The sequence below is a fragment of the Mus musculus genome, chromosome 1 (assembly GCF_000001635.26).
Source record: "Mus musculus strain C57BL/6J chromosome 1, GRCm38.p6 C57BL/6J".
NCBI lineage: Eukaryota > Metazoa > Chordata > Mammalia > Rodentia > Muridae > Mus > Mus musculus.
The window spans coordinates 173,720,770-173,745,329 of record NC_000067.6 but is presented as its reverse complement, the minus strand read 5'-3'; the positions used below and the strand labels follow the sequence as shown (position 1 = coordinate 173,745,329).

Genomic DNA, 24,560 nt, shown 5'->3' with positions numbered 1-24,560 from the left:
TCTGTTAAATCCATTTCTTTCATTACTTTTGTTAGTTTCTATGTGTCTCTGTTTATTTTCTGTTTCCAGGATCTGTCCATTGATGAGAGTCAGGTGTTGAAGTCTTCCACTATTCTTATGTGTGGTTCAGTGTGTGCTTTGAGCTTTACTAAAGTTTCTTTAATGAATGTGGATGGCCTTGCATTTGGAGTAAAAATGTTCATAATTGAGAGTTCATTTTGGTTGATAAGTGCCCATCCTTGACTTTTTTGTTAACTTTATGTAGAAAGTTATTTTGAAAGTCGATTTTATTCGATATTAGAATGAATATTCCAGCTTTTTTCTTGGAACCATTTGCTTGGAAAATTGTTTTCCAGCCTTTTATCTGGGGTAGTGTCTGTCTTTGTCCTTGGGTTGGATTTCCTGAATGCAACAATATGTTGGGGCATGTTTACATAGCCAGTCTGTTATCTATGTCTTTTTACTGAGGAATTGAGTCCACTGATATTAAGATATAATAAGGAAAAGTCATTGTTGCTTCCTGTTATTTTTGTTGTTAGAGTTCTGGTTCTGTTCTTGTGGCTGTCTTCTTTAGTTTTGTTGAAAGATTACTTTCTTGCTTTTTCTAGGGCATAGATTCCCTCCTTTTGTTGGAGTTTTCCCTTTATTATCCTTTGAAAGGCTGGATTAGTGGAAAGATATTGTGTGAATTTGGTTTTGTCATGGAATACCTTGGTTTCTCCATCAACGGTAATTAAGAGTTTTCCTGGGTATATTAGCCTCGGTTGTCCTTTGTGTTCTCTTATGGTCTTTATAACATCTGTCCAGGATCTTCTGCCTTTCATAGTCTCTGGTGAGAAGTCTGGTGTAATTCTGATAAGTCTGCCTTTATATTTTACTTGACCTTTTTCCTTACTGCTTTTAATATTATGGGTTTTTGTTTTGTTTTGTTTTTGTTTTTTGTTTTGTTTTGTTTTTTATGAATTTGCTGTTTTAATTATTATGTGTCTAGAGGAATATCTTTTCTGGTCCAGTCAATTTGGATCTCTGTAGGCTTCTTTTATGTTCATTGGCATCTCTTTCTTTAGGTTAGGGAATGTTTATTCTATAATTTTGTTTAATATACTCAATGGCTCTTTATGTTGATAATCTTCATTCTCATCTATACCTATTATTGTTAAGTGTGATCTTCTCATTGTATCTTGGATTTTCTGGATCTTTTGAATGAGGATCTTTTTACATTTTCTTTGATTGTTGTTTCCATGTTTTCTTTGGAGTCTTCTGTATCTAAGATTCTCTCTTCCATCTCTGGTATTCTGTTCTTGATGCCCACATCTATGGCTCCTGATTTCTTTCCTAGGATTTCTATCTCTAGAGTTGTTTCCCTTTGTGATTTGTTTATTGTTTCTATTTCCATTTTTAGAGTGTGGATGGCTTCATTCAATTCCTTCACCTGTTTGTTTTCTTTAAGTGATTTCTGCATTTCCTCTTTAAAGACTTCTACCTGTTTAGCTGTGTTTTCCTGTATTTCTTTAAGGCAGTTATTAATGTCCCTCTTAAAAACTTCTACAAGTATCATGAGATGTGACTTTAAATCTGAATCTTGCTTTTCCAGTGTGTTTTGGTTTTCAGGCCTCACTGTGGTGGGAGTTCTGGGTTCTGATGATGACAAGTAGTCTTGGTTTCTGTAGGTAAGATTCTTACATTTTCCTTTTGCTATCTGGTAATCTCTGGTGTTAGATGTTCTAGCTGTCTCTGGCTGGAGCTTGTTCCTCCTGTGGGCGTGTAAGTCTTTGTCAGCACTCCTGGGAGACCAGCTCTTTCCTAGCAAGACCAGTGCATGGAGGACTGAGGATCAGCTCCACCTCCTGGCTGAGGATGAAGCCCCATAGTAGGAATGTGTCCAAGAAGCTCTGTTGCTTCTGAGTCCCCTGCTCTTCTGTACAGACACACCTTACATGGAAGAGGAAGTGGTGATTTCACCTGAGTCTCAGGATTCAGAGCACTCCCTTGGAGGCAAGCTCTCCTCTGGCAGGGAAGGTTCACAGAAGAGTTAGGATCACGTCTACTTCTTATCTGAGAATGAAGGCCCAGGGTAGTAGGAATGTGTCCCAGAACATCTGTTGCTTCTGAGGCCCTTGTTCTCCTGCACAGACCTGGCTTACCAAACATTTACTCTTTACCACGAATAGCACAGCTACCGTACTTGACTGAAATACACATTAGCTACCTCTGCCTTCCTTTCCTCATCCATTCTTGTCTCATCATTGGAATCTTAGAGCACCTGCTACCTTCCCAATTCAGTTCTTCCATATAGAACTTACTCCCATCTACCACAACAGCCAAATTCACTCTAGCTTTGTCTTTTCTCATCTTGGTTGAGCTGAATCTTAAGTCCTATTTAACAGAGAACTGTGGAGATACCCTCTTCTACTTATCTGTTCTGAACCTACAGGTTCCAACTCCTTGGGGGATTGCCTAAAACTATCTGCATATCAGATATTTGCACACCAAGGTATTTTATATTTTTTGGGTTGGTTTAGCCAGAGAAGATGCATACAATGCTCAAGAGACTGAAGGCCCCAGGGAATGGGGAAGTCTGGTGGGATGGGGGGTAGGGGCTGGGGAATCCTATGGAGACACAGGGCTCAGGGAGTGGCTATGGGATTGGGAATACCCAGCGGTTGAATCAGGAGGGGATAAAACCTGGAGTGTAAGAAAAAGAAGATTAAATAAAAATTTTAAAAGAGAGAATAGAGGAGTGGAAACAGAGGTAGTCATGACAGTGGTCATTGTGACGAAAAATCAGCTGAAGAAATCCAGAGAACATCTGGAGCTGACACAGGGGTGTCAGAGAGAAAGTTACCCAGGGCTATGAGGAACTGAAGACTGAGATACTGCTGACTGACAACCAGGAACATTGCAGACAGCTGCCAATCCTTGAGGGTCAAGGACTAAGGCACCTCAGTCAATGAGCTGTGACACCAGCCACTCTCAAGGTGCCAGGATCACAAAGGCACTGTCTGTTTCCAACTGTCTTTGATCCACTGCTTTCAGAAGTTAATTATGAAAACTTCCAAATGCCAGGTTGGCAGTTGATGGTTAAATCCCAGAATAATAAGTCTCCAATCCAAAATCTCAGAGCCACAAGTCTCTGGCTTCTGAAGAGTTTGGCACTTGCAAACCCTGGGGATATTAGACTATTTCCTGGGTCTTGAGTACTTTACTACAATAAAAACTCCACCTTAGCTGTCCACGACTCCTATCTAAGTAGAGCAGAACCCTGCTTAGCTAGTTTTAACACCTTGGTATAGGTACACCATGCATGTGAGTTTTGTGTCTAGTGGCCAGTGTACATCCATTTGCTACAAAAGTCAAAAGGTTAGGACGTTCTTATTTAGTGAGATTTGTCAGAAAATCATGTGAGCCTGACTAAGCTGTGATTTTTTTTCATAGTGACCACAGTGTTTTCAGGAAGTTAAGAGGTTTCCCTAGCCAGGGAAATCGAAAATTAAGAACAAAACTGGGAGGAGTCCTGGCTGTTTCAGCACTGCTCACCCAAGGGAGACAGCACAGAGAGATAGCCAATGCTGCTCAAAAAACAACTCTGAGAGTGTCCTAATCACTAGTGCCTTCCTTTACACCCCACGCTTCAGTTTCTCATTTACTACCTGATCTACCTACCTACTCGAGCCAAGCAGGCCACTTCTTGTGTTGTTGAAGGTCTCAGGATCTGTACATCGCAGCAGAAATATCCAAGGAGGTGAGTTCTCTTTGTTTCTTAAATTTGTGGTCAGATCTATCTATGAAATATAAAGGAACAGAGAAAAAAATCAGTGTTGGGGGGTGAGGGGACCAGGGCTGGTCCCAGCTGCAATCACAGCGTTGAACCTGCTCTAGCTGGTTTCAAATGTTTCACTAGGAAGACAGCACATGTCAGAATAAAGGTGCCACCTCTACTCCTATGACTTTTCATGAGTTAGTGCTTATCAATGGTCTTCATTTATCTTCACTAGAGAAGACTTGGGAGCAAGGTGTTTGTGGTGAATGACTGTGTAAAAGACAAGACAGAAACAAGAAAAATGATAACTAAAATAATGTTAAATGAAAACCACACTTTAATATGAATATACTTTCCAGTTTTGTGAATATACAAAACTTGAGAACTCTCATTAGCCTGTAGAAGAAAATGTCCCACGTTTGTTAATACAGTTATTTAAATAGTGTCTTGACATTTTTATGTTTAGGTTTCCTCTTAGCTCCCTCTTGTATCAGATGTTAGAGTCAATATTTGTCATACTCTCCTCTTCATTCCATGCTGGAGGTGATTTCTAATGGGCTAAAGTTAATCTTGTTCATTGTTATTAATTTTTCCTAAAATTTTTCTAATATTTTTATCGTGTTTTGCCTAAGTTTTTAGTAGTTGAGATATGCATAAATTTAAAACCATAGTCATGATTAGTCAATGTCATTCCTGTTTATATATGTATTATTGCTTGTTATTATTACTGTTTGAAAAATAATTTCATTATCCAAGCCAGGTTTGCCTATAACTTGGCACATAGCTGAGGCCACCCTCATAGTTACAGTCTTTCTGCCTCTTCCTCTTTCTCTTCCTCTTCTGCCTCTGCCTCTGCCTCTGCCTCTGCCTCTGCCTCTGCCTCTGCCTCTGCCTCTGCCTCTGCCTCTGCCTCTGCCTCTGCCTCTGCCTCTGCCTCTGCCTCTGGAGGCCTTTAATCATAGACATCCACTACCATGCCCCTCTTAAATGTCTATGATTAACTTTGTATTTTACTATTTAATGTCATGAGAATGATGTAGTTATAAAACTAAAGTCTGTTATTATTTGGTAATTATATAATTAAAATTGTTTCATTTTCTTGGGTTGAAATTTTTCATTATTAAGTAGTGAGCCTCCAGGTTTTATGATAATTTCTTGGTTTTATGATAATTTCTTGGATGGTCCTTAACTATACTAGTGCAGAATTTTGGTGTTTTTAAATTACTCTTTCAGAGCCCGGCAGTGGTGGCACATGCCTTTAATCCCAGCAATTGGAAGGCAGAGGCAGGCAGATTTCTGAGTTCCAGGACAGCCTGGTCTACAAAGTGAGTTCCTAGACAGCCAGGGCTACACTGAGAAACCCTGTCTACAAAAACCAAAACCAAAAAAAAGAAAAATATTAGTCTTTCAGCATCAAATTTTTCTAATATTTTAAAAAACCATCAAATAGTATTTTGTCAGCAATTCAAAAGTATTGTTTTTATCTAAACCACTTTAAAATTGGTCTCATTTTGTGGTTTTGTTTCCTTTTGATCTGTTGTGTTTTTGTTTTTTAGACAGGTCTCACTATGTAGCACTGATTGGCTTAGAACTGACTATGTTGACCAGGATGGCTCCAAATTTACAGATTTCTAGCAATCTCTGCCTCCTAAATGCTGTATACTTTTAGATTTGTATTTTAAATGATTTATTAATTTTTCTAGCTCATAGACCTATATATGGCATATTATAAAATCAATTTGTACATATAATGTGTAGTAGTCTACTCCAAGTAACCAGCATTTCTATGTCTTCAACAATCAGTAACTATATGTGTTAGGATTTCATGTTTTTTGATGAGACTTATGCTGTGTTTTGATGTTCTTTTTTGAACATCTACATGTTTCTTCTGCCTCTGCCTCTTCCCATCTCTACTGACCACCATTCCATTCCATTTTTCTACAAAGTTCCTCTTTGTGAATAACTGAAACATGAGGTATTTTTATTCCTGTGTCTGCCATGTTTTGCTGAACATATTTATCACCAGTTTCATTCAATTTTTTTCAAATTTCAAGTGACAGAAATCCATTGCTTTGAATGGCTACTGAATGCTTGTGTTCTTTGCGGGAGGATGTGAGGAGTTATATACAATTCACAGAATGTGTGTGGAAACCACAGACAACTTCGGGGAGTTGTTTCTTTACAAAAGTTTCAGGGATCTAATCTCAGTCCATAGCGGTTGCACAGCAGATACTTCTCCCTGACCTTTTAATGTCTACTTTCCATACATGTGTTTTTGGGTGTTTTGTTTTTTTCATCTATTTTGGGGGACAGAGTCTCACAACTGAGAACAGGCAAGTATTCCTCATCCTTCTCTCTCTACTTCTACAGGACTGGACTTCCATGCATGCACCATGGTACCTGGGTTCTCATTATCTTTATTAACTCATCCACTAAAGGATATTTACCTTATTTTGTATTTCAACTATTGTGAATAATGATGAAATAAATAATCTCCTGTATATAGCTAATATTTAAAAAACCATCAAATAGTATTTTGTCAGCAATTCAAAGGTATTGTTTTTATCTAAACCACTTTAAAATTTTATCTCTTTTGGTATGTAGCCAGATATTAGAAGAAGTAAAATACACTGGTTGTGCTTTCTATATTTAAGGGTTTTCTTTATTATTTCCTATAATGTGTACACTAAATTATATTTTTTCAAATAATGTGTTATATTTCCTGTTTCTGTGAATCCTTTTCAGAATTTATTTCTTATCTCTATAATAATAAACCTTCTAAGTGTTTATAACATTATACATCAGAATAGCTTTGATTTCATTTTTTATATAATTTTTATTTAACTTTCTCTAATGATTAGAAAAACTGAACCATTCTTCAAGAGTGTGTGTTTAGTAATTTTTTAAAATTTTCTTTATTCCTAAGCATTTAATACAGTTTTAAAGTGAAGTATCAACTCACTTTGTAAGTTGCTCCAACTTATCACTATATCTTTCCCCAATACATCCCCCAACTACAAATCTTCTTTTGTGTATGCTTGCATGTATGTATGTATGTATGTATGTATGTATGTATGTATGTATGTATGTGTAAGATAACCCACATACAGTTGCTGCTGATCATGTGTGTGTAGAGGTGGGATCATCCATTGGAACTTGAGATTTCTACCTTGGACACACTTTTCAGAAATAATTATTTGTTCCTTCCCCCTAGCAATTACCTTCTGCTAATAACTCCTCAGTAAATGCTAGGAACAAAATATTTCCACCTGAATCTGCTAGAAGTATGAACACCTTGATTTTAGTATGGAAGGGTATATGAAGAGTTATACAGAAATATCCTATTTCACAATAGAACTAAGAAAAGTGTAAGAGGTATAACTGGATACATGTGAAATGAAGGAAGGCTTAAATAAGAATGCAAACAGGGGAAAGAAGTAGGTAATAGGTGGGCTAATCACAACTAATGTTTTTTGACAAAGCATATAGAATCCCACAAGTTAGTAAGATAATTTCAAAAATATATCATAAAATAAGCTGAAGAGAATTGCCTTGTGTGGGTGCACAATGTCACTGTTAGAAAACGTGCATTATTAAACGAACACCACAGTTACAAACTGGGATTCCCTCCCTACAAGATATTGACCAATGAGACTGCAGAAGTCTCCCGGAAAAAAACAAAACAAAACAAAACAAAACAAAAAACAAAAAAACCCTCAGACTATTGACATTGCCCTTGGTAACCAAACTAACTGCATACTAAGACTGTATTGCTAAGGATGCCTCTCATTTGATTGTTCAGTTCTTTAGCCCCCTTTTGCATTGCATTGTTTGTGGGGTTTAAGTTTTTGAGTAGTCATCTTATGTCTTTTTCCTTCCTTTCATTTTTTTGAATTTCATGTATTTACAATGTCAATTTATTTGTCATGATATTTACAATGTCAATTGTCATTAAAATTGCAATGTCAATATGAATGTACCTTTTACAAATATTCTCCTCTATTCTGTAAAGGTCACTTTATATCTGGGCTTCAATAGATAGCCCAGACCAGCCACAAATGTGTGGCTCTAAAATGTTACCAGTATAAAGATATTGAGCACTGAAGGGAAAAGTTGTAACAAGTGTTGAAATGATCCCAGTCAATAAACATTTGATTCTGTAGGATAGAATATGAAGAAGTTCTGTAAAGCAACAGTGAGATGGAGCAATGAGGACTGAAAATATCCTAACCTACCCTAGGGAAAAGATAAGATTACTTACAGATGTTATGGAAGACATAATGGGAAAAGAGATGCAGTGATGTTGCCAGAGGTTCCCATATATAACGTGAGAGAGTTAAGTCCATTTCCTCATTTGTCACATTAGTCATTACCATGCTTTGAATTTAAAATGCTTTCCATGACTCAAGCATTTCAACACTTGGCAAGCAGCTGTCAATGCTATTTTTGGAGGTTGTGAAGTGTTTAGGGCCTAGAGCCTCCATGACAGATGTAGGAACATAGGCCTGAGGCTAGAGGATTATAAGCACCTGGGTTCGAATTTAGAGACTCTTATTCAACCATGTCTGTAGAAATTTAACAGGCTATCTGGTCACAGATTGGGTTACAGGCACTTAATTACCCATTGAGAAACCATAAGGAACAAGAAACATTCTTCCCATGTTTCTTCTAGCAGGTGTTCTTTTCATAGTGATAAGAAACTTAACCAGTACAGTCAGAATAGGTACCAGGAGTCAGGATCTGACAGGCAGACAAAAAGGAAAAGGTTCAGAGACCGAAACAGAAGAAAAGAGAAGCCACAAACCAATACTCCTATGTTCTGGCACAGAGGAATATCTCCAGACAAATATTCATCACAACTACCCTTGACCCAACTCAACAATAATTATTAATAATAAAGATTGTTTTAAAAGTTTTCCTAATAATGCAATTCTTTCCCAATATTCCTGGTGACATAAATAGCTATTATGCTGCTCTCTTTCTGTGAACATACCTATGTCCAGTATTTCCATGTACCTCATTCATTCCCATAGTAATGTCTTTCTTTGGAAATTTCTGAATACATGCACAACATACATATGCCAACATTTTCTTCCAGGCTCACAAACAACTTGAAAGATGGTGAAAGAATATAAGAGAATTGTTCTGCTGAAAGGACTTGAATGTATCAATAAGCATCATTTTAGCTTATTTAAGTCATTGCTGGCCAGAGATTTAAGTCTGGAAAGAGACAACCAAGAGAAATACTCCACAATTCAGATTGCTAACATGATGGAAGAGAAATTCAAACCCGATGCTGGATTGGGTGAACTGATCGAGTTTTGTGAAAAAGTACCAGCTCTTAGAAAACGTGCTGAAATTCTTAAAAAAGAGAGATCAGAAGGTAACTTGAAACAGAGAACCCCAGTCCTACCAGTGTCTTGCTATCTCTACTCCCTTGAAGTCCACACATACACCTCAAAGACCATGGCCATATTGGTCCTTTGGATTGTCTATTGAGGATATTCACCTTCCAGTGTATGCTTGTAATTTAAGGAGTATATTTGTTGTGTATATTAAAGACAAATTAGAAGTTGATCAAAGATTTGGTTTCCAGATGTAACATAGAGGTTCGAAATTTGAATACAAAATTATGATTTACATTTAATATATGCATTAACAAATTGTCTCACCTATTCTATTAAGAATACTAATATAATTATCATCTCTATTAACAAAGATAAGTATATACTTTGATTAAATAGAGTCTTAAGAAGGTGTGAGATAACACTGCTTTTCATAAAATTATTGAGTTGGGTAAAAAGATTTTAGAAGATTAAAATCCACAATTGACTTTAGAAAGTTAAAATCTCATTTTACAAGTTTATGTCAGATTTCCTTTTACTTGTATCTATTATTTGAGTGTATTATGCACAAAACATGACCAAATCAATGTGATAAATTGTGTATTTTAAGATAATGTAGGACAATGGGAATGAGAAAAGCTTGACTGAGATACATGGGCTTCAAGAGCAGGAAGGGATTTCTCATTTTATATGGGACGTGTAAAGAAAACATTGATTAACAGAAGATGGTATCAAAAGTTGTGCCTTTAGAGTTGTGTTGCTAGAGTAAACTTTGGAATAAGCATCTATATAAATGCACCAGAGAGGAAATGGCAGAAAGACTTGATGGTCCCTAGACCATCTATTTTGGTTTATGTGGGCTTTCCTGTTCATGCATTTGTTCTGATAAAAAAAAAGTCTCCACATCCTAGTAACAGGAGAAACATCACTGGAAAAAAATGGTCAAGAAGCAGGTCCTGCAACACCTACATCAACTACAAGCCACATGCTAACATCTGAAAGAGGAGAGACTTCCGCAACCCAGGAAGAGACTTCCACAGCTCAGGGGGAGACTTCCACAGCTCAGGCGGGGACTTCCACAGCTCAGGCGGGGACTTCCACAGCTCAGGCGGGGACTTCTACAGCCCAGGTGAGCCTGAGGAACAGTGGTGGCCTGGCAGTGCAGACAGGCAGAGGTGATTCCTCTTCCCCCTGCCCAGTCTATCATGTACTCCCTGCTTTATCAGTTTCTCTTCAAGCTTTTATTGAAGCAAAGGATAACTGATCATGTGGCATTAATATGTGTTCTCTTCTACTAGAGATGACATGGTCTTAAAAACCAGGTAGAGCCATGGTTGTAGCATATTTACACAAACCTACTTTTCTAATTCAAATTCAATTGTGTCCTACCATAGAAGTAATAATAGAAAAAATTTTGCATATAACTTTTCCCTTTATTTGACGAAACCACTTATACACAGAGTTTTATCACTATTAATGATCATATTTTAGATTTGCCCAAAGGGTGAGTGCTACTCCTTCAAGTTCCCAACATATTCAGGCATAATAAATCTACTACCTAATAATGAAGACGCACTTTGCTCAACTGATTAGGCTCATTAACAGGGCAATGGCTATAATTTCAGAAAAGGAAAGGTATGAGTGAAGAAAAGACTGATGTGAAAAAGACCAAAGCATCTGGGAAAGCAGATCAGCCTCCCTGTTGTGAAGGACCCACAGCCACAAGCCAGTCACCAATATCCCAGGTCTCATTTTCAGCTTCATCTATAATTTCTTTGGCTCAGGTACTAGCTTTCTGCTACCATTTCATTTCTTCAATCTAAATATGAAGAACAGGTCTTGCAATTCTGACCATGTCCCCCACTTATCCCTGAGATGAAATTAATCAGACATACACAGAGTCTGAATATGATGTAGATCATCATACAAAGACAGTAGCAGACACAAAATAATACGTACGTAATACAAACAAAGAATTTGCTGACTCATAACCTTTTGTTTAGATGAAAACATTTAATGAACTTGTTACTTCTGTCAACAAGGAGTTGACAAGGAGTCTGCTTGTTTTGATCCCAGGCAGGAAGAGGGAAGCAAAGAGTCCGGCACTTGGAAGTATCAGAAGCAAAGCACTCTGTTTCTCCTCTCTTGTACTCTCACATATATTTCTTGTATACATCTAAGCTTTTATCTTTTTTAAATGCATATTAGCGTACTCAATTCTTCAGAACAGTTGACACATTGTATAGCCATTCCATCTTAAAGGGCTGTAAGTGTCTAAACCCATCTATCTTCTAAATTCGAGTGATGGTATCTTGCTCTAACCTTAATATATCCCTCCAGAAGTCCTAGCCATGCTGGGTTGGAAATGGATTGTTTTTAACTGGATAATATACTCTTGTATTATTACCAGTTATGACACAGAAATAATGTTTGTTTTCCAAGTTTTCTGTGTATTTTTAGGATTCTGGTTTTTCTATTTTTCCTATAAATACTTTCAAACCTGAGATTTTATGAGTACCAGGAAAACAAAAGGATCAGCACAGCTAAGAAGGATAGATGAGGGCTGTCTTATCCAGTTAAGGTTCTTGTGAGGCTTAGAGGTCACAAAATAAATAAATAATACAACTGAAATTGGAGTATCTCACTATGTTTTGATTGGGGTCAAGGCCGCAGGCCCCGTGAAACCCACTTGTTACTGCCTTGCCTGAGCATGCACAGTGAGGCTGCATGCGTGGGCTGCCTGCCAGGCTGGACAGTTCCTCCCGATCCAGAGCTGTCAGCCTATCTGTGAACGACTTAAGCTCGTGCCTGGAGCTTGTGTGATTTCTGATTGGATGAGGTGAGGTGGAGCTAGAAGGAGGTGAGTCGGAGGGAGTAGTGTGTTGTGGTTTTTAGCCCTTGCCCTAGGTAGAAGCCAGTAGTAGTGAATAAGAGTTGTTTAGCCCTTGCAGTGGAGTAGAAGTAGAGTAAGAGAAGCTGTTGAAATAGGAGTAGTTTAGCCCTTGTCCTAAGAAGCTGCTGGGGAAGAGAGCTGTAAAAGAAAAAGCAAGAAGTAAAGACGTTGCGGCGTGAATCTGACTTGGTGTCCGCGTCGTTCCTGTCTCTGCTGGAGTGAAGGTGACCTTTGACAAAGGCCCACTCTAAGAGATGGAACCCATACCAGATACTGCTAAAGGCGTCAGGAATCTGAGACTAAATAGGTCATGTGCCTAGGAGAAAACCTACGACTATTATTTTACTAAAGGAACGTGGCAATACAATGAATCCTAATGATATGTCGCCATACCTATAGAGCTGTGCCTCATTCAGCTCCCATCAGAGATGCTTCTTGCCATAGGTAGGAATTGACACAAAGACACACAACTAGCTTATGTGTACATAGTGAGTGATTTTAGAGCAGTCACTCTTCAATGGGATGTATTTATTGAATCTGTCTCCTTAAGACTCGGGGATCTATTTGAAAGAGTGTCACTCCCTGGTGGACAACCATTCAAATATGTGAGTTTATGGGAGACATTCCTAATGAAACCACTACACAGTACAATTCATTTGTTAAGAATGAGGTGTATTCACAATGAAACAAATATAATTAGAATTCAGTAATAAATTCAGTAATAAATCTAAGCTTCTTATGATCTTGAAAATATTGTGCTTCATTTCATTTTAAAGACATTCCCAAAGGCTTATGATGAAACTATATAAAGCTTACTGTGTACAAGGCTCAGGGTTCAATTTCTAACACATGGGAGAATCTAGAGAGAAAGACAATGTTTCTCTTTCAGACAAAGAGAAAACAAATCACAAAAAGTGAAGGTGAAAAGAAAAAGAAGCTCACCCAGGAGCAGGCTCAGCTTTCAGAACCTTTAGGAACCGATAGAAAAAAAGATGAAGATTGTCTCCAGACTCCTCTTATGGCACCACCAACACCACCCAGCAGTTCCTCAAACAAGGTATCACTTTCCTATTCCCTGTGCTTGCCTCTTCCCAAAGCACATCACCGGGCTCCCCACAATCTTGGAAAAACTTCTCACTAATCCCCTACTACAAAGACTTTCCCCATTCTATTCAATAACACATTAAGTTACCTTATCATGTAACACAGCCTCAGATTGAATTGAAAAGGTAAGTATTTATGAAAAGATTTCTAGTGTTGTCAACCAACTCTCTGCTTTGGGTTCAGAAGAAAGTATATGGGACACCAGAGTGTATCAACCTGCCATTGCCTGTTTCTCAGCCTGTTTCCCTTTGCTGGTAACCCATCTAATGAGGTTATTTTTGTCATTCTGTGTTCTACTAAGGAGGTATTTTGACATGTGATATGTCCCTGTTTGAGAAATATTAATCCCTGACCATTACTGACAAAATGTTCTATACCTGTAATAGTCACTTTTGCTATGAGTTAGCTTCATACCTGTTCCAGGTATATCCCAAACTCTCCCTGCCATACATCGTCAAAGGGAACAGCTTCCACTTACCATCCTGAAGACTTCTTAAAATAATTACAATGACTATAACAGTGAAAGCACTTCCCTTAACAATGTAATATTTAATGATATTATCATTTATTAGGTATGTATTTTGATACCATGTCTTGCAATTACACAAACATCATTTTGTTACATGGTACAATTTTGTTTAACACTCTAGTCAATGTTCAGTTCTTTTAACTGATAGAGAGAGTCCTGTGATATATCATGGATTGAAATCCTTGGGCACATCTAATTATCCGTGTTCATAAATGGTAACAACTATATACTTCTAAATGTATACAGTCCAGGAAAACAGGCTATAGTTAAGGACAGTTTTGGCTTGAGTGGCATCAGGTTCATGACAAAGGTTGCATTTTCAAAAACTTGTACCATGAAGGATCAAAAAATATACAAAGAAACCAGTAAAAGTGGTCATGGCTGTTACATGGACCTATTTGCAAAGGAACTTAATTTCCTGTTAAAGTCAAATTTATAGTGACTAAAGCTTTATACCACTTCTCTAAGAATAGAAAAGTGTAATGAACACCCTAAAACTCAAACTGTTGCCTGAAGTATAAGAGTTTCCCACATACATAGTTTCATTGAACTGGAATTATGGTCATTTTAAAGATCTAACCAAAATTTTAAATGAGTCCAGATGAGATTCAGGCATATTCCAGCACTCCAACAATTGACTACATCCTCATCTACCAGAATTCATCTATATGGTTCATTATTTTATGGTACCTATCACACAATTTCATTCACATCAGCAAAAAGTGTGGGAACTGGGCTCCCTATGTGCTATAGAGAATATATATAACACAAAATTAATGGATTAGAAATTCTACATGAAAGAAAGTCCAGAAATATGAAGTAATTTTGCTACAAGCCTAGCTTCCCACAAAATAACAAGGAGTTGAACCAGACTGAGTAAGATCTGACAAGTTTCGTAAAATACTTTCAGCAAACATTCCATTCCAGACCAATTACATTTTACTGGCGTTTAAGTGAAGTTGTAAAATTGATTACAAATGGATTAGGCTAAGTGATAGAAATCCCTAAGTGTGAGTTAAAATACTTCCTCAGCCCAGGAGAAACCTGACAGGATAAAGGTCCTTTTTTCAGAAGGGAAAATGAAAAGATGTACTTGGTCTGATTTAAAAAAAAAATAAGCAAAATAAAAAAAAAATTCACAATCCTATTTTCCTTTAGAAACAGAAAAACACAACCATCCCAAAACATGGTATCATAAAGACAAGGGGTCCTCAGGAAATTCATCAACTTGTAGAATTTTCATCATCCAGCAACTTCCCAGCTGTAAGTGAACTCCCGACCTTTGAAGGACTTTCAGCAATTCCTTCTAGCAGACTTCAGTCTTCTCAGAAGCCTCTAGAAGCTCACTTGGATTTAAAGATGTCTCCAAGCTCTTCAAGATCACCTTGCCATAATCTTTCAGTGTCTCTAACGTCAGACTCAAATGTTCATCTGAACTCTAATGCACATTCCATCCAGTCCAGTGGTGCCCAGGTTCCTTATGTACCATCAGCAACAGGATTCAGTAATGTCAGGGTTCCTCTTATGCCTTCAAAAACAGTGTCCTGCTCTTCCATTGCTCCTCACATGTCTTTAATAAAGGTACCCAGCAGTATCCAGGACCTTCACCTTCCTACACAAGAAGCATTCAGTAGCACAGAGGATCCTCACAATCAAGCAATAGCATCCAAAAATCTCCAAACTACTAAAATGCCTCCAACAACACTGACAAGCAAAGCCCAGCTCCTAAAGATGCCTTCTTCAGCAACATCATCCAGCAGTGTTCAGGTTTCTCATACTCTAGCAACTGTGTCCAGAAGCACCTCTGTCAAACAGATACTTCAAACAACAAGATCCAGTAGCATTCAGATTCTTAACTCTGCTACAGTAAAAGCATCCAAGAATGTCCAGGCCTCTCAAGTATCTTTACCAACAGAACCCAATTATTTCCAGGCTTCTGTGGCACCTCCATCAGCAACACCCAGCAGTTCTACATCTCTTCTGGTACCTTTGTCAAAAGCCACAAGCAGAGCCCAGAGTACTCAAATTCATCCAGAAAGAGAATCCATTTGTGTCCAGGCTCATCGTGCTCCTTCATCAACAGTGTCCAGAAATAAGTGCACCACTCAGTTGACACAAGGGGCAGCATCCGGTACTGGGAAGGCCTTTTCCCTCCCTGAAGTAAAAGCATCCATGAAAGTCCAAGCACCTCAGGTGTCTTCCCCAACAGCATCCATGAGTATCCTGAATCCAAATGCAACCCCCCCAACAACATCCAGCAATCTCCTGGCTCCACATGCAACTTCATCAACAACATATAGCATCCTCCTGGCTCCATATGCAACTCTATCAACAGCATCTAGCAACCTCCTGGCTCCACAAGCAACTGTATCAACAGCATCTAGCAACCTCCTGGCTCCACATGCAACTCTATCAACAACATCTAGCAACCTCCTGGCTCCACATGCAACTCTATCAACAACATCTAGCAACCTCCTGGCTCCACATGCAACTTCATCAACAGCATCTAGCAACCTCCTGGCTCCACAAGCAACTCTATCAACACCATCCAATAGTCTCCTGGCTCCACATGCAACTCTATCAACAACATCTAGCAACCTCCTGGCTCCACATGCAACTTCATCAACAGCATCTAGCAACCTCCTGGCTCCACATGCAACTTCATCAACAGCATCTAGCAACCTCCTGGCTCCACATGCAACTCTACCAACAGCATCCAGCAATCTTCTGGCTCCACAGTTGTGTCCAGTAACAGCATCTAGGGCTCTCAGTGCTATTCCAGTGCCTTCAGCAACAGTACACAGCAGTCCATCCTGGGTAATGACCTCCTCTTCTAACAATATAATGACAGGCATTAGCACAAACTAAGAAGGCTTCTTTGTTAATCTATATGTACACACGATCCTTTATTCAAGTAATTACTAATTTTTATTGTGTATAGCTACTTATCCTTTCCCTAAATTCAATTGTAATATACATTGTACGTGCTTCTCCACTGAGGAAATATCTAAATCAATGATCACCCAGTCACTCCTTATCTGTAAGGAGAATAGTGAGACACTTGATTTAATTTTGCACCTTGTACTTCCTGTCAAGGTGTTATTTTCTTATTGATAACACTGCTCATTACAACAGAAATGTACTTCCCAATGACAGAACACACTGATGAAGAATCAGAGTGAAGCTGTGTCACCCACAGAGTGAAATCTGTATACATTTCCATGTCAGACCACTGAGAGTGCTGCTAGTTCATAGCTGCCTCCCTGTGCTGGTACCCAAGTTGCCCATTCCTGACAACATGCCTCCTCTTTCAGTCCTTCACTGTTACCTCCATTTCAACATGCTTTCCTGATACACAGAAATGAAGTAGGATACTGAGTAGGTGCTCAAAGTGAACTACCTTCATGCTTTATGACTAATTCCAGGATTTTTCCCAGTGCTTGTTATTAGGCAAAAAGAATAGCTTCTATCCTGAACACTTACTTCTTAACAATGTTTGAGATTATCTTCCTGTGGCAGCCTACTTAACACTTTTGCAAAAAAAAGCTCTAATTTTATTTTAGAAACTGTTTTGAATTGAAATCTTCAAAATGTTCCTAGATAGAAAACTCGACTAGAGCATTGAAGGCTTTGGATTCAATTCCCAGAAGTGTGATACCTTTATCTACCAGGTATAATTTGTATTAACTGGAATCACTAGGATGTGTTCTAGGTAAATTTTAGTAAATATTTAGGTAAATATACATTTCTTCCTTTAGGTAGCTTTTAGTATGGCAACCATTGTTTATATGTTCTCCATTCTATTCAGTGGCATTTTTTTCCTTATGATTTGTCTGAACTATATTGTCTTATCCCAATGTGTGTTTTATGTAGACACCAAGGAGAGGAACTGTACCAAAGGAGCCTTCTAGGGAAGAAGGTCACCATCAAGGTCCCAAACAAGTGATGGTGCTGAAAGTAACAGAACCATTTACATATGACCTGGAAGAAGATAAAAGGATGTTTCATGCTACAGTGGCTACTGAAACTGAGTTCTTCAGAGTGAAGGTTTTTGACACAGCTCTAATAAGCAAGTTCATCCCAAGAAATATCATTGCCATATCAGATTATTTTGGGTGCAATGGATTTTTGGAGATATACAGAGCTTCCTGTGTCTCTGATGTGAACGTTAACCCAACAATGGTCATCTCAAATACACTGAGACAAAGAGCTAATGCAACTCCTAAAATTTCTTATCTTTTCTCACAAGCAAAGGGGACATTTGTGAGTGGAGAGTACTTAGTAATTAAGGTAAGCCATTGCAATACTTGTAAAATGTCCTCTGCAATCTGAGATTTTAGGTTTAAATTTGCTCAACTGGAATTTGCTCAATGTACTTAACACAGGAAATCATTGCCTTCCATAGCAGAAAGAAACCAGGCAAGGATTCCTCACTTTGGGGATTTCTGTAGTCTCTTACAATTCTTCTCCAGGATCCACCAGGAAAATTCTTTAGAAAGAGATTTTTCAATAACCTTTGGCCTTTTCCTGGCAAGGACAATCCAGCTATAGCCACCCTAGTCCCAGACACTGTTCAGTTTATAGCACATTTTCTTCTTAGATTTTATTTCTTTATTTCTACCTTACCTGTATTAGGGGCAACTCAATTGTGAATAAAGAGCCAAACTCCTATCCTTGATACAGTTTGAGAAGATGAGATTAAGAAACCAAGTAGATTATTCTGCCATGGAATGAAGACATTTCCCACAAGGCAGGATTAGATCTTTAAAGAAGTCATATTCTCATATTCTTTCCTATTTTATCAAGATTTTTTGATAAAGTGACTATATTTTAAATAATGAAAGGGGAATTTAACACTAAAGTTTAATTTCAGATTTTCTCAGAAGACACAATGAAGGTGTGGAAATTTAAAGAATTCTGTAACTTTGTAGTGTTTCATTATGTGCTAACATACCAATTTATTTGTATGCTTGCTTAATGCATAATTTTTTAATTCCATGCATATGAATATCGTCATGACTTTCTACTTTTTACCTATGCTGTCTTTGGCTGCACTGGTAAATTTGGTTACACAATAAGTAAACTCAGTGGGTTAAAAACTAACACACCAGAACTAAATGTTATAGTGACTTAACCTTTGTGAGATTTAGAGTGAATCAAGGTGTGCACTGAGAAATTGTGATTCATTTTTAAAGGAGTTCTGTTTGTATGCATGTGGGTGTGCACATGTGTGTGCATATGTGTGTGTGTGCATGTGTGTGCATATGTGTGTGTGCATATCTAAGCATGTGTGTTCACATGTGTGTGCATGTGTATGCATGTGTTTGTGCACATGTGTGTGTACATGTGTGTACATCTATGTGTATGTGTGTGCATATGTATCTATATATCTGTATATGTGTCTGTGTATCTATTTCTTGTGCTATTTCTTTGTTTCTTTATTGTCTGTTAGTTTGTTTTGTTTTAGTTCTGTTGTTCTGTCTTTTTAAATTGCCTGTTTGTTTTTTAAATTGAGAGAAAGATATAGAGATGTCAGTTTGGGTAGATGAGAAGTATCTGAGAAGAGGTAGGTAAAGGGAAACTATATTCAGAATATATTGTATGAAAGTAACTTTATTTTCAATAAAAGTTAAAATAAGTAAAGTAATGTGGGCTTCTAATAATGTTCCCTACCTTCATAATGAAGCACAAGTAACCTTTCTTCTCAGGTCTCTTGGATGTCCCTACAAAACCTGCAATGGTAATCAGATGGCTTTGTGGTTTAGTTCTGTAGTTGTTTTCATTTTTGATACTCTGCATGGGATCTTTAAGAAATCTCAGATATTCTAGTATGTCACTACTAGTGCTTAGAAAGGTACTGATTTTTCTTAAAGATACCTAGTAGATAAAGACCACAAACAGGTAAATCTTATTAGTGGCGTCCAAGGGCTGGAGAGATGTTTCAGTCATTAAAGGCTAGGATCACGAATGAAACCTCAGGAGTGATTTCCAAGAAAAGATTCATTCACTGGAATAGCCTAAACTATTTAATTCTTGTAATTCTACTTTTTGAATATTTATTAATTTTGTCTTTGAGGGTTGAGAAGAAACACGAAGGTCATGAAACTAATATTGAGGTTGGAAGTCAAGTTTCAGTTATGAGTTCTTTCTTTTTTTAAGTTTTATTTTTAAAGATTTACTTATTTATTTCATGTATGTGAATACATTGTCGCTGTCTTAAGATGTACCAGAAAAGGGCATCAGATCCCATTACGGATGGTTGTGAGCGACCATGTGGTTGCTGGGAATTGAACTCAGGACCTCTGGAAAAGGAGTCTGTGCTCTTAACCACCACGCCATCTCTCCAGCCCCCAGTGATGAGTTCTTTCCCTCTCCCATGAGTCCTAGTAATTGAGCCCAGGTCATCAGGTTTGACCAAAAGCACCCTTGCCCACTGCACTTTTACCTCCAATTCTAAACCTAAGAACCATAGTTGCCTGGTTGGGGACAGGTTTATGTTGACACATTTTAGTTCTCATAGATGTGACAAGCTTTGACATATTTTGTAGAAGATTCCATGTTCATTTGTTCTTTCAGAAAACTGAGAGGAATAAAGCCATTTACTATGGAGTTAAAGATAATACAGGGAAAATGGAAGTGATGGTTTATGGACGACTCACCAATATCACGTGTGAACCAGGCAATAAACTTAGACTTGTCTGCTTTGAATTGAATCTCATTGAAGATGGGTTGCAGCTGAAGTCTGTAAGGCACAGTTACATGCAGGTACAACCCTTAAGAAACACCATGCTTCCTAAGAATCACGTACTTTTTAATACTCTAGCAAAGCATGACTATTGGCAATATGTAGAAAATCCAATAGGTGGAGGAAAAATCAAGGTTTGCTCACTTAACATATAAGCTTCATTCCATTTCTTTTAAGACGAGTTTTTAAATCATAATAAGAAAACAAATTCAGAAATATTCAACCATTGGTATATGTTTAGCTAATTGATTAAAAGAAAACTGTCCCATTTAGCAGAGGGAATATTTGACAGGAAAATTAAGAGGCTTGTTTCAAATTCTGACTCTCTGATGTTTCAAATTGACCGAATATTAAAAGACAAAGAACTTCGAGGTCTTCATTTATAACATGTAAATACTTTCTGTTGCAAAGGATAATGGATAGAAATCATAAGTTCCCAAGGATGTCCTGAGCAAGTTAGATGACAAGGTGTTGTTGTAAATCACCAATCCCAATAAGCCTGTGCAAAGAAAACACCAAACCACTCAATTATAATACTTATAAGTTACACAGATTTTTCAGCAGATATATCACTACACAGCTCTATTTCTCAGTTATGAGATTCCTTGCTACTTGTGGCTTCTCCAGGCCAAGTGGTTCTGCTCCATCTTCCTTTGACCTACATCTATGTAGTGTTTATGTTAAACACACACACACACACACACACACACACACACACACACACACACACACTCACACACAAACAGGAACACACCACTATTGTAACGTAAACAAAAGAAAAGTAAGTGATGACTTCGTCATTCACATAGAAACACTCTTACTTTACCCTGTTCTCCAAACCATCAGCCATTTGTCAAAATTCCAATCCTTCTCCCATGGCAGCAAAGCCTCTTTTTTCTTCTTTCCAACCTCCCTGTTCAATGAAACTCTGCAACTCAGTCCTTACCTCAGGCCTTACAACTCTTTCCTTTCCCCTGTACCTCTGTAACAAACCCTGCTCTTCCACCTATGCTGAAGCTGCAGGAGTGACTTGCTAATTTTACAATCCCAAGGAAGGGAACAAAGCTGACTCCAAGAACAGAGATGTATTTAAGGTCAGAGTGAGAAAAGGGCACATGGCACTCATGGTGAGTAGTCAGCAAGAAGGGTGTGGATCTGACTGCATTCCAAGTGATCTGACTTCATTGTTTTCTTCTTTAAGGTCATCAATGCTAGAAGGTGAAGGAAAGCCACTCAACCCAGACTCAGTCAGGGGAACCTCTCTGGAACCATACTTCTGAAAACCTGGATGCCAATGACATTTTTTGTGGAGATAAGATTCAAGTACAGAAAATAAAAGTGCATAGGCCTGTTGAAATACCAGCTCTACTAAAAGCAGCTCTTAATTCTAAGAAATGGGGCTTTCTTATATGCTTTACACATTTTCTATTATCAAAGTTTTATATGTTGTCTCTATAACTTCTGTGATTGTTTAATTTGTAATTTTTATACCTAAAACTTAAAATAAATTCACACAATTTCTGTAAAGCAGTGTGCATTTGGGAGTATTTTTTAACCATTTGAGAGGTGCTTTAAAATAGTTAGTGACCCTCAGATAAAGCTGGAGAATACAGGCTTGAAATGTGATGTGTAAGGATAAAGCATGTTCAGGAACAAGTAGACTGAGTTTTCTACCCATGAAATTAAGGTATTAATAAGATGCGGGTGGGAGGCGGTAGAACTCAGCCTTGAGTGTAGTTTCTAAAACTAATATGCTGAGGACAGCATTAAATCTTCACACCCACGATGCTGAGTAATGTGAGTGCATTACAGAGTTTAGGTATTGGAAAAAATCCCCAGAATGAGGTATTTAGGGTGGGGCATACTATTTTCAATTGTAAGGCATCCCATCTTCAATTCCAGAGTGAAATAAAATCACTGCAAATCTTTAAAGCCAAATGAAGAAGGCTTATGAGAAAGGAAATCTAAGGCATTAAAACAGGAGCATTCCCAGAGGTGCCTTTCTTGATTGTTGACTTCTCTCACTGCTGTGAAGACAGACTTGATAAACGAACAGAAGGATCAGTGGATGGATTTTTTGCAAATGGTTTAATGGTAAAGAAGAACGAGTTGGGTGGAGAAAAGTGAGTTCTAGAGTTGATCTCTCTCTCTCTCTCTCTCTCTCTCTCTGTCTCTCTCTCTCTCTCTCTCTCTCTCTCTCTGTCTCTCCCCCCCCCACACACACGCACATGCACACACACATTAGAGACCTGAACCTATTTGATGCAACCCACACTCATGATGAGTGTTTGCAAATTCCTTCTGAAAGTCTAGAAGGCCCTCTTGCACATATTAAAAGTATTCTCCCAAGCAATTCCAGATTCCATCTGTTTACAACCAATATTCACAGTCCCATGTAATGATGTGAAATGGAGGCAAGGAGGATTGATAGAGGTTTTGGCAGCAGAAATATAGGCAGGAAGATGCAAGAACTAAGGATGAGTGCCTCTCACATCTTATTGATGTAAATCCATGTCTTATTCCCCATTCTAATGATACTGGAATTTTGAGCTTAATGGGATGTTTTTAATTCACAATCACTTCTCATCGATAGATTAATGTCACTAGAATGCATTTGTGGAAGGAAATTCTGTTTGTTTTTATTACTTGTTTTGCTTTAGCTTTGCTCTTCCAACATGTGAGGGTGAGACAGACTATTGTTTATCACCTTGAAACCCCACATTTCTTGTCCTATAACCTCAATGCACCTTCCAGGCAGAAATCATTATCCACATCTACTGTGTACACATCTTGTGCGCACTCAACTGGCCAGAAAGAACGCTGCAACAGGATCCTTCTGCACACGTTTATTGGGAGAGCATTGATTGCATAGGCGAAAAAAGAACCCCGAACAAGGAAAATGATGCTGCTTATATACCCCTCCATGTGACGTGTCAGCTCCTGATTAGCTGCTCACTCATCACCCCACTACTACGCCCTGGGATGGGCAGTGACTTGGCACGAATTTACTCTTGCACCTGTGCACATTACTTGTTTACCAGTTAGGCACAGCGGAGGCTCATGATGGCAATTGCTCACGTCTCTCCACATAAACACAACATTCTTTAAACAATACACCTGAAGTCTATTGGCAAAGTGGATACCCACATACAACAGGTTGCAAATATATGTGCTGTGAACCTTAAAAATGGTTGCTGCCCTTAGAAATAACTTCACTGGCCAGCTCTGGGCCATCTTGGGCAAGAACTCGGTGGAGGGTCCCAAGGTCCCCAGAGGTCTCTGCACACTGCAGGCACACTAGCACACTAGCACACCCAGGGACTTGATTTCACTGCTGAGGGAAATACAACATCTGTTCCAAAAAAAAAAAAAAAAAAAACCCAGAGGGTCTTGTGCTAGCAGGAACAAAGGCAAAGGACACCTGCCTGACCACTGGCTGGAATTCTTCTGGTCAGCTCCATCCCTGCACCATCTTGGACACAAACTCAGCGGGCACTAGCTCACCCAGGAACTTGAGATCACTGGTGAGTGGAACACAACATCTGTTTCAAAACACAGGGACAATGGGCAAAGGCAGGCCCTAGCACACCCAGAATCTTGGGATCACTGAGTCCAGTCTACACAGGAGAGCGCGTGGGTGGCAGAAGCAAAAGATCTTCTTGGACTGGGTCCCTTCAGGCCTTAGTCCTCAGCCAGGAGGCAGAAATGAGACCCAGACCCCCGGGCACCTTCCCTGTCAGAGTAGAGTCGGCCTTCAGGGAGGGCTCTGACCTCAGGACTCAGGAGGTGGAACTGAGCTCCAGATTTCTGTGCACCTTCCCTGCAAGAGGAGAGCTTGCCTGCAGAGAAAGCTCTGACCACTGGGACTGAGGAGATTCCTTGCTACTTGTTGGACACCCAGGAGTGCTGACAGAGACTAAGGAACCACAGGAGCAACAAACTCCAGCCAGAGACAGATAGAACATCCAACACCAGAGATTACCAGATGGCAAAAGGCAAACATAAGAATCTTACTAACAGAAACCAGGACAACTAGGCATCATCAGAAACCAGTATGTCCACCACAGCGAGTCATGGATACCACAACACACCTGAAAAGCACGATTCAGATTTAAAATCATATTTCATGATGCTGGTAGAGGATTTTAAGAAGGGCATTTATAACTCACTTAAAGAAATACAGG

General features: G+C 38.6%; 1 protein-coding gene across 7 annotated transcripts; it reads left to right on the top strand.

Moving 5' to 3' along the window:
- Positions 1 to 3,498: 3,498 nt before the first annotated feature.
- Positions 3,499 to 21,906, top strand: Ifi207 (interferon activated gene 207). 7 transcript variants are annotated; one of them, XM_011238800.3, is made up of 10 exons: positions 3,499 to 3,742; positions 8,859 to 9,143; positions 10,017 to 10,234; positions 10,731 to 10,889; positions 12,888 to 13,055; positions 14,790 to 16,032; positions 16,201 to 16,448; positions 17,505 to 17,921; positions 20,208 to 20,396; positions 21,578 to 21,906. In XM_011238800.3, the coding sequence occupies exons 2-10, from the start codon at positions 8,879 to 8,881 to the stop codon at positions 21,596 to 21,598; spliced, it is 2,928 nt and encodes a 975-aa protein (XP_011237102.1). In that variant the 5' UTR covers positions 3,499 to 3,742; positions 8,859 to 8,878; the 3' UTR covers positions 21,599 to 21,906. The 7 variants fall into 7 exon arrangements, with proteins under 7 accessions (XP_011237102.1, XP_011237101.1, XP_011237100.1 ...); XM_011238799.3 differs by having other exon boundaries at positions 3,500 to 3,742; positions 14,790 to 16,074; XM_011238798.3 differs by having other exon boundaries at positions 3,503 to 3,742; positions 10,023 to 10,234; positions 14,790 to 16,448.
- The last annotated feature ends 2,654 nt before the right edge of the window (positions 21,907 to 24,560 follow it).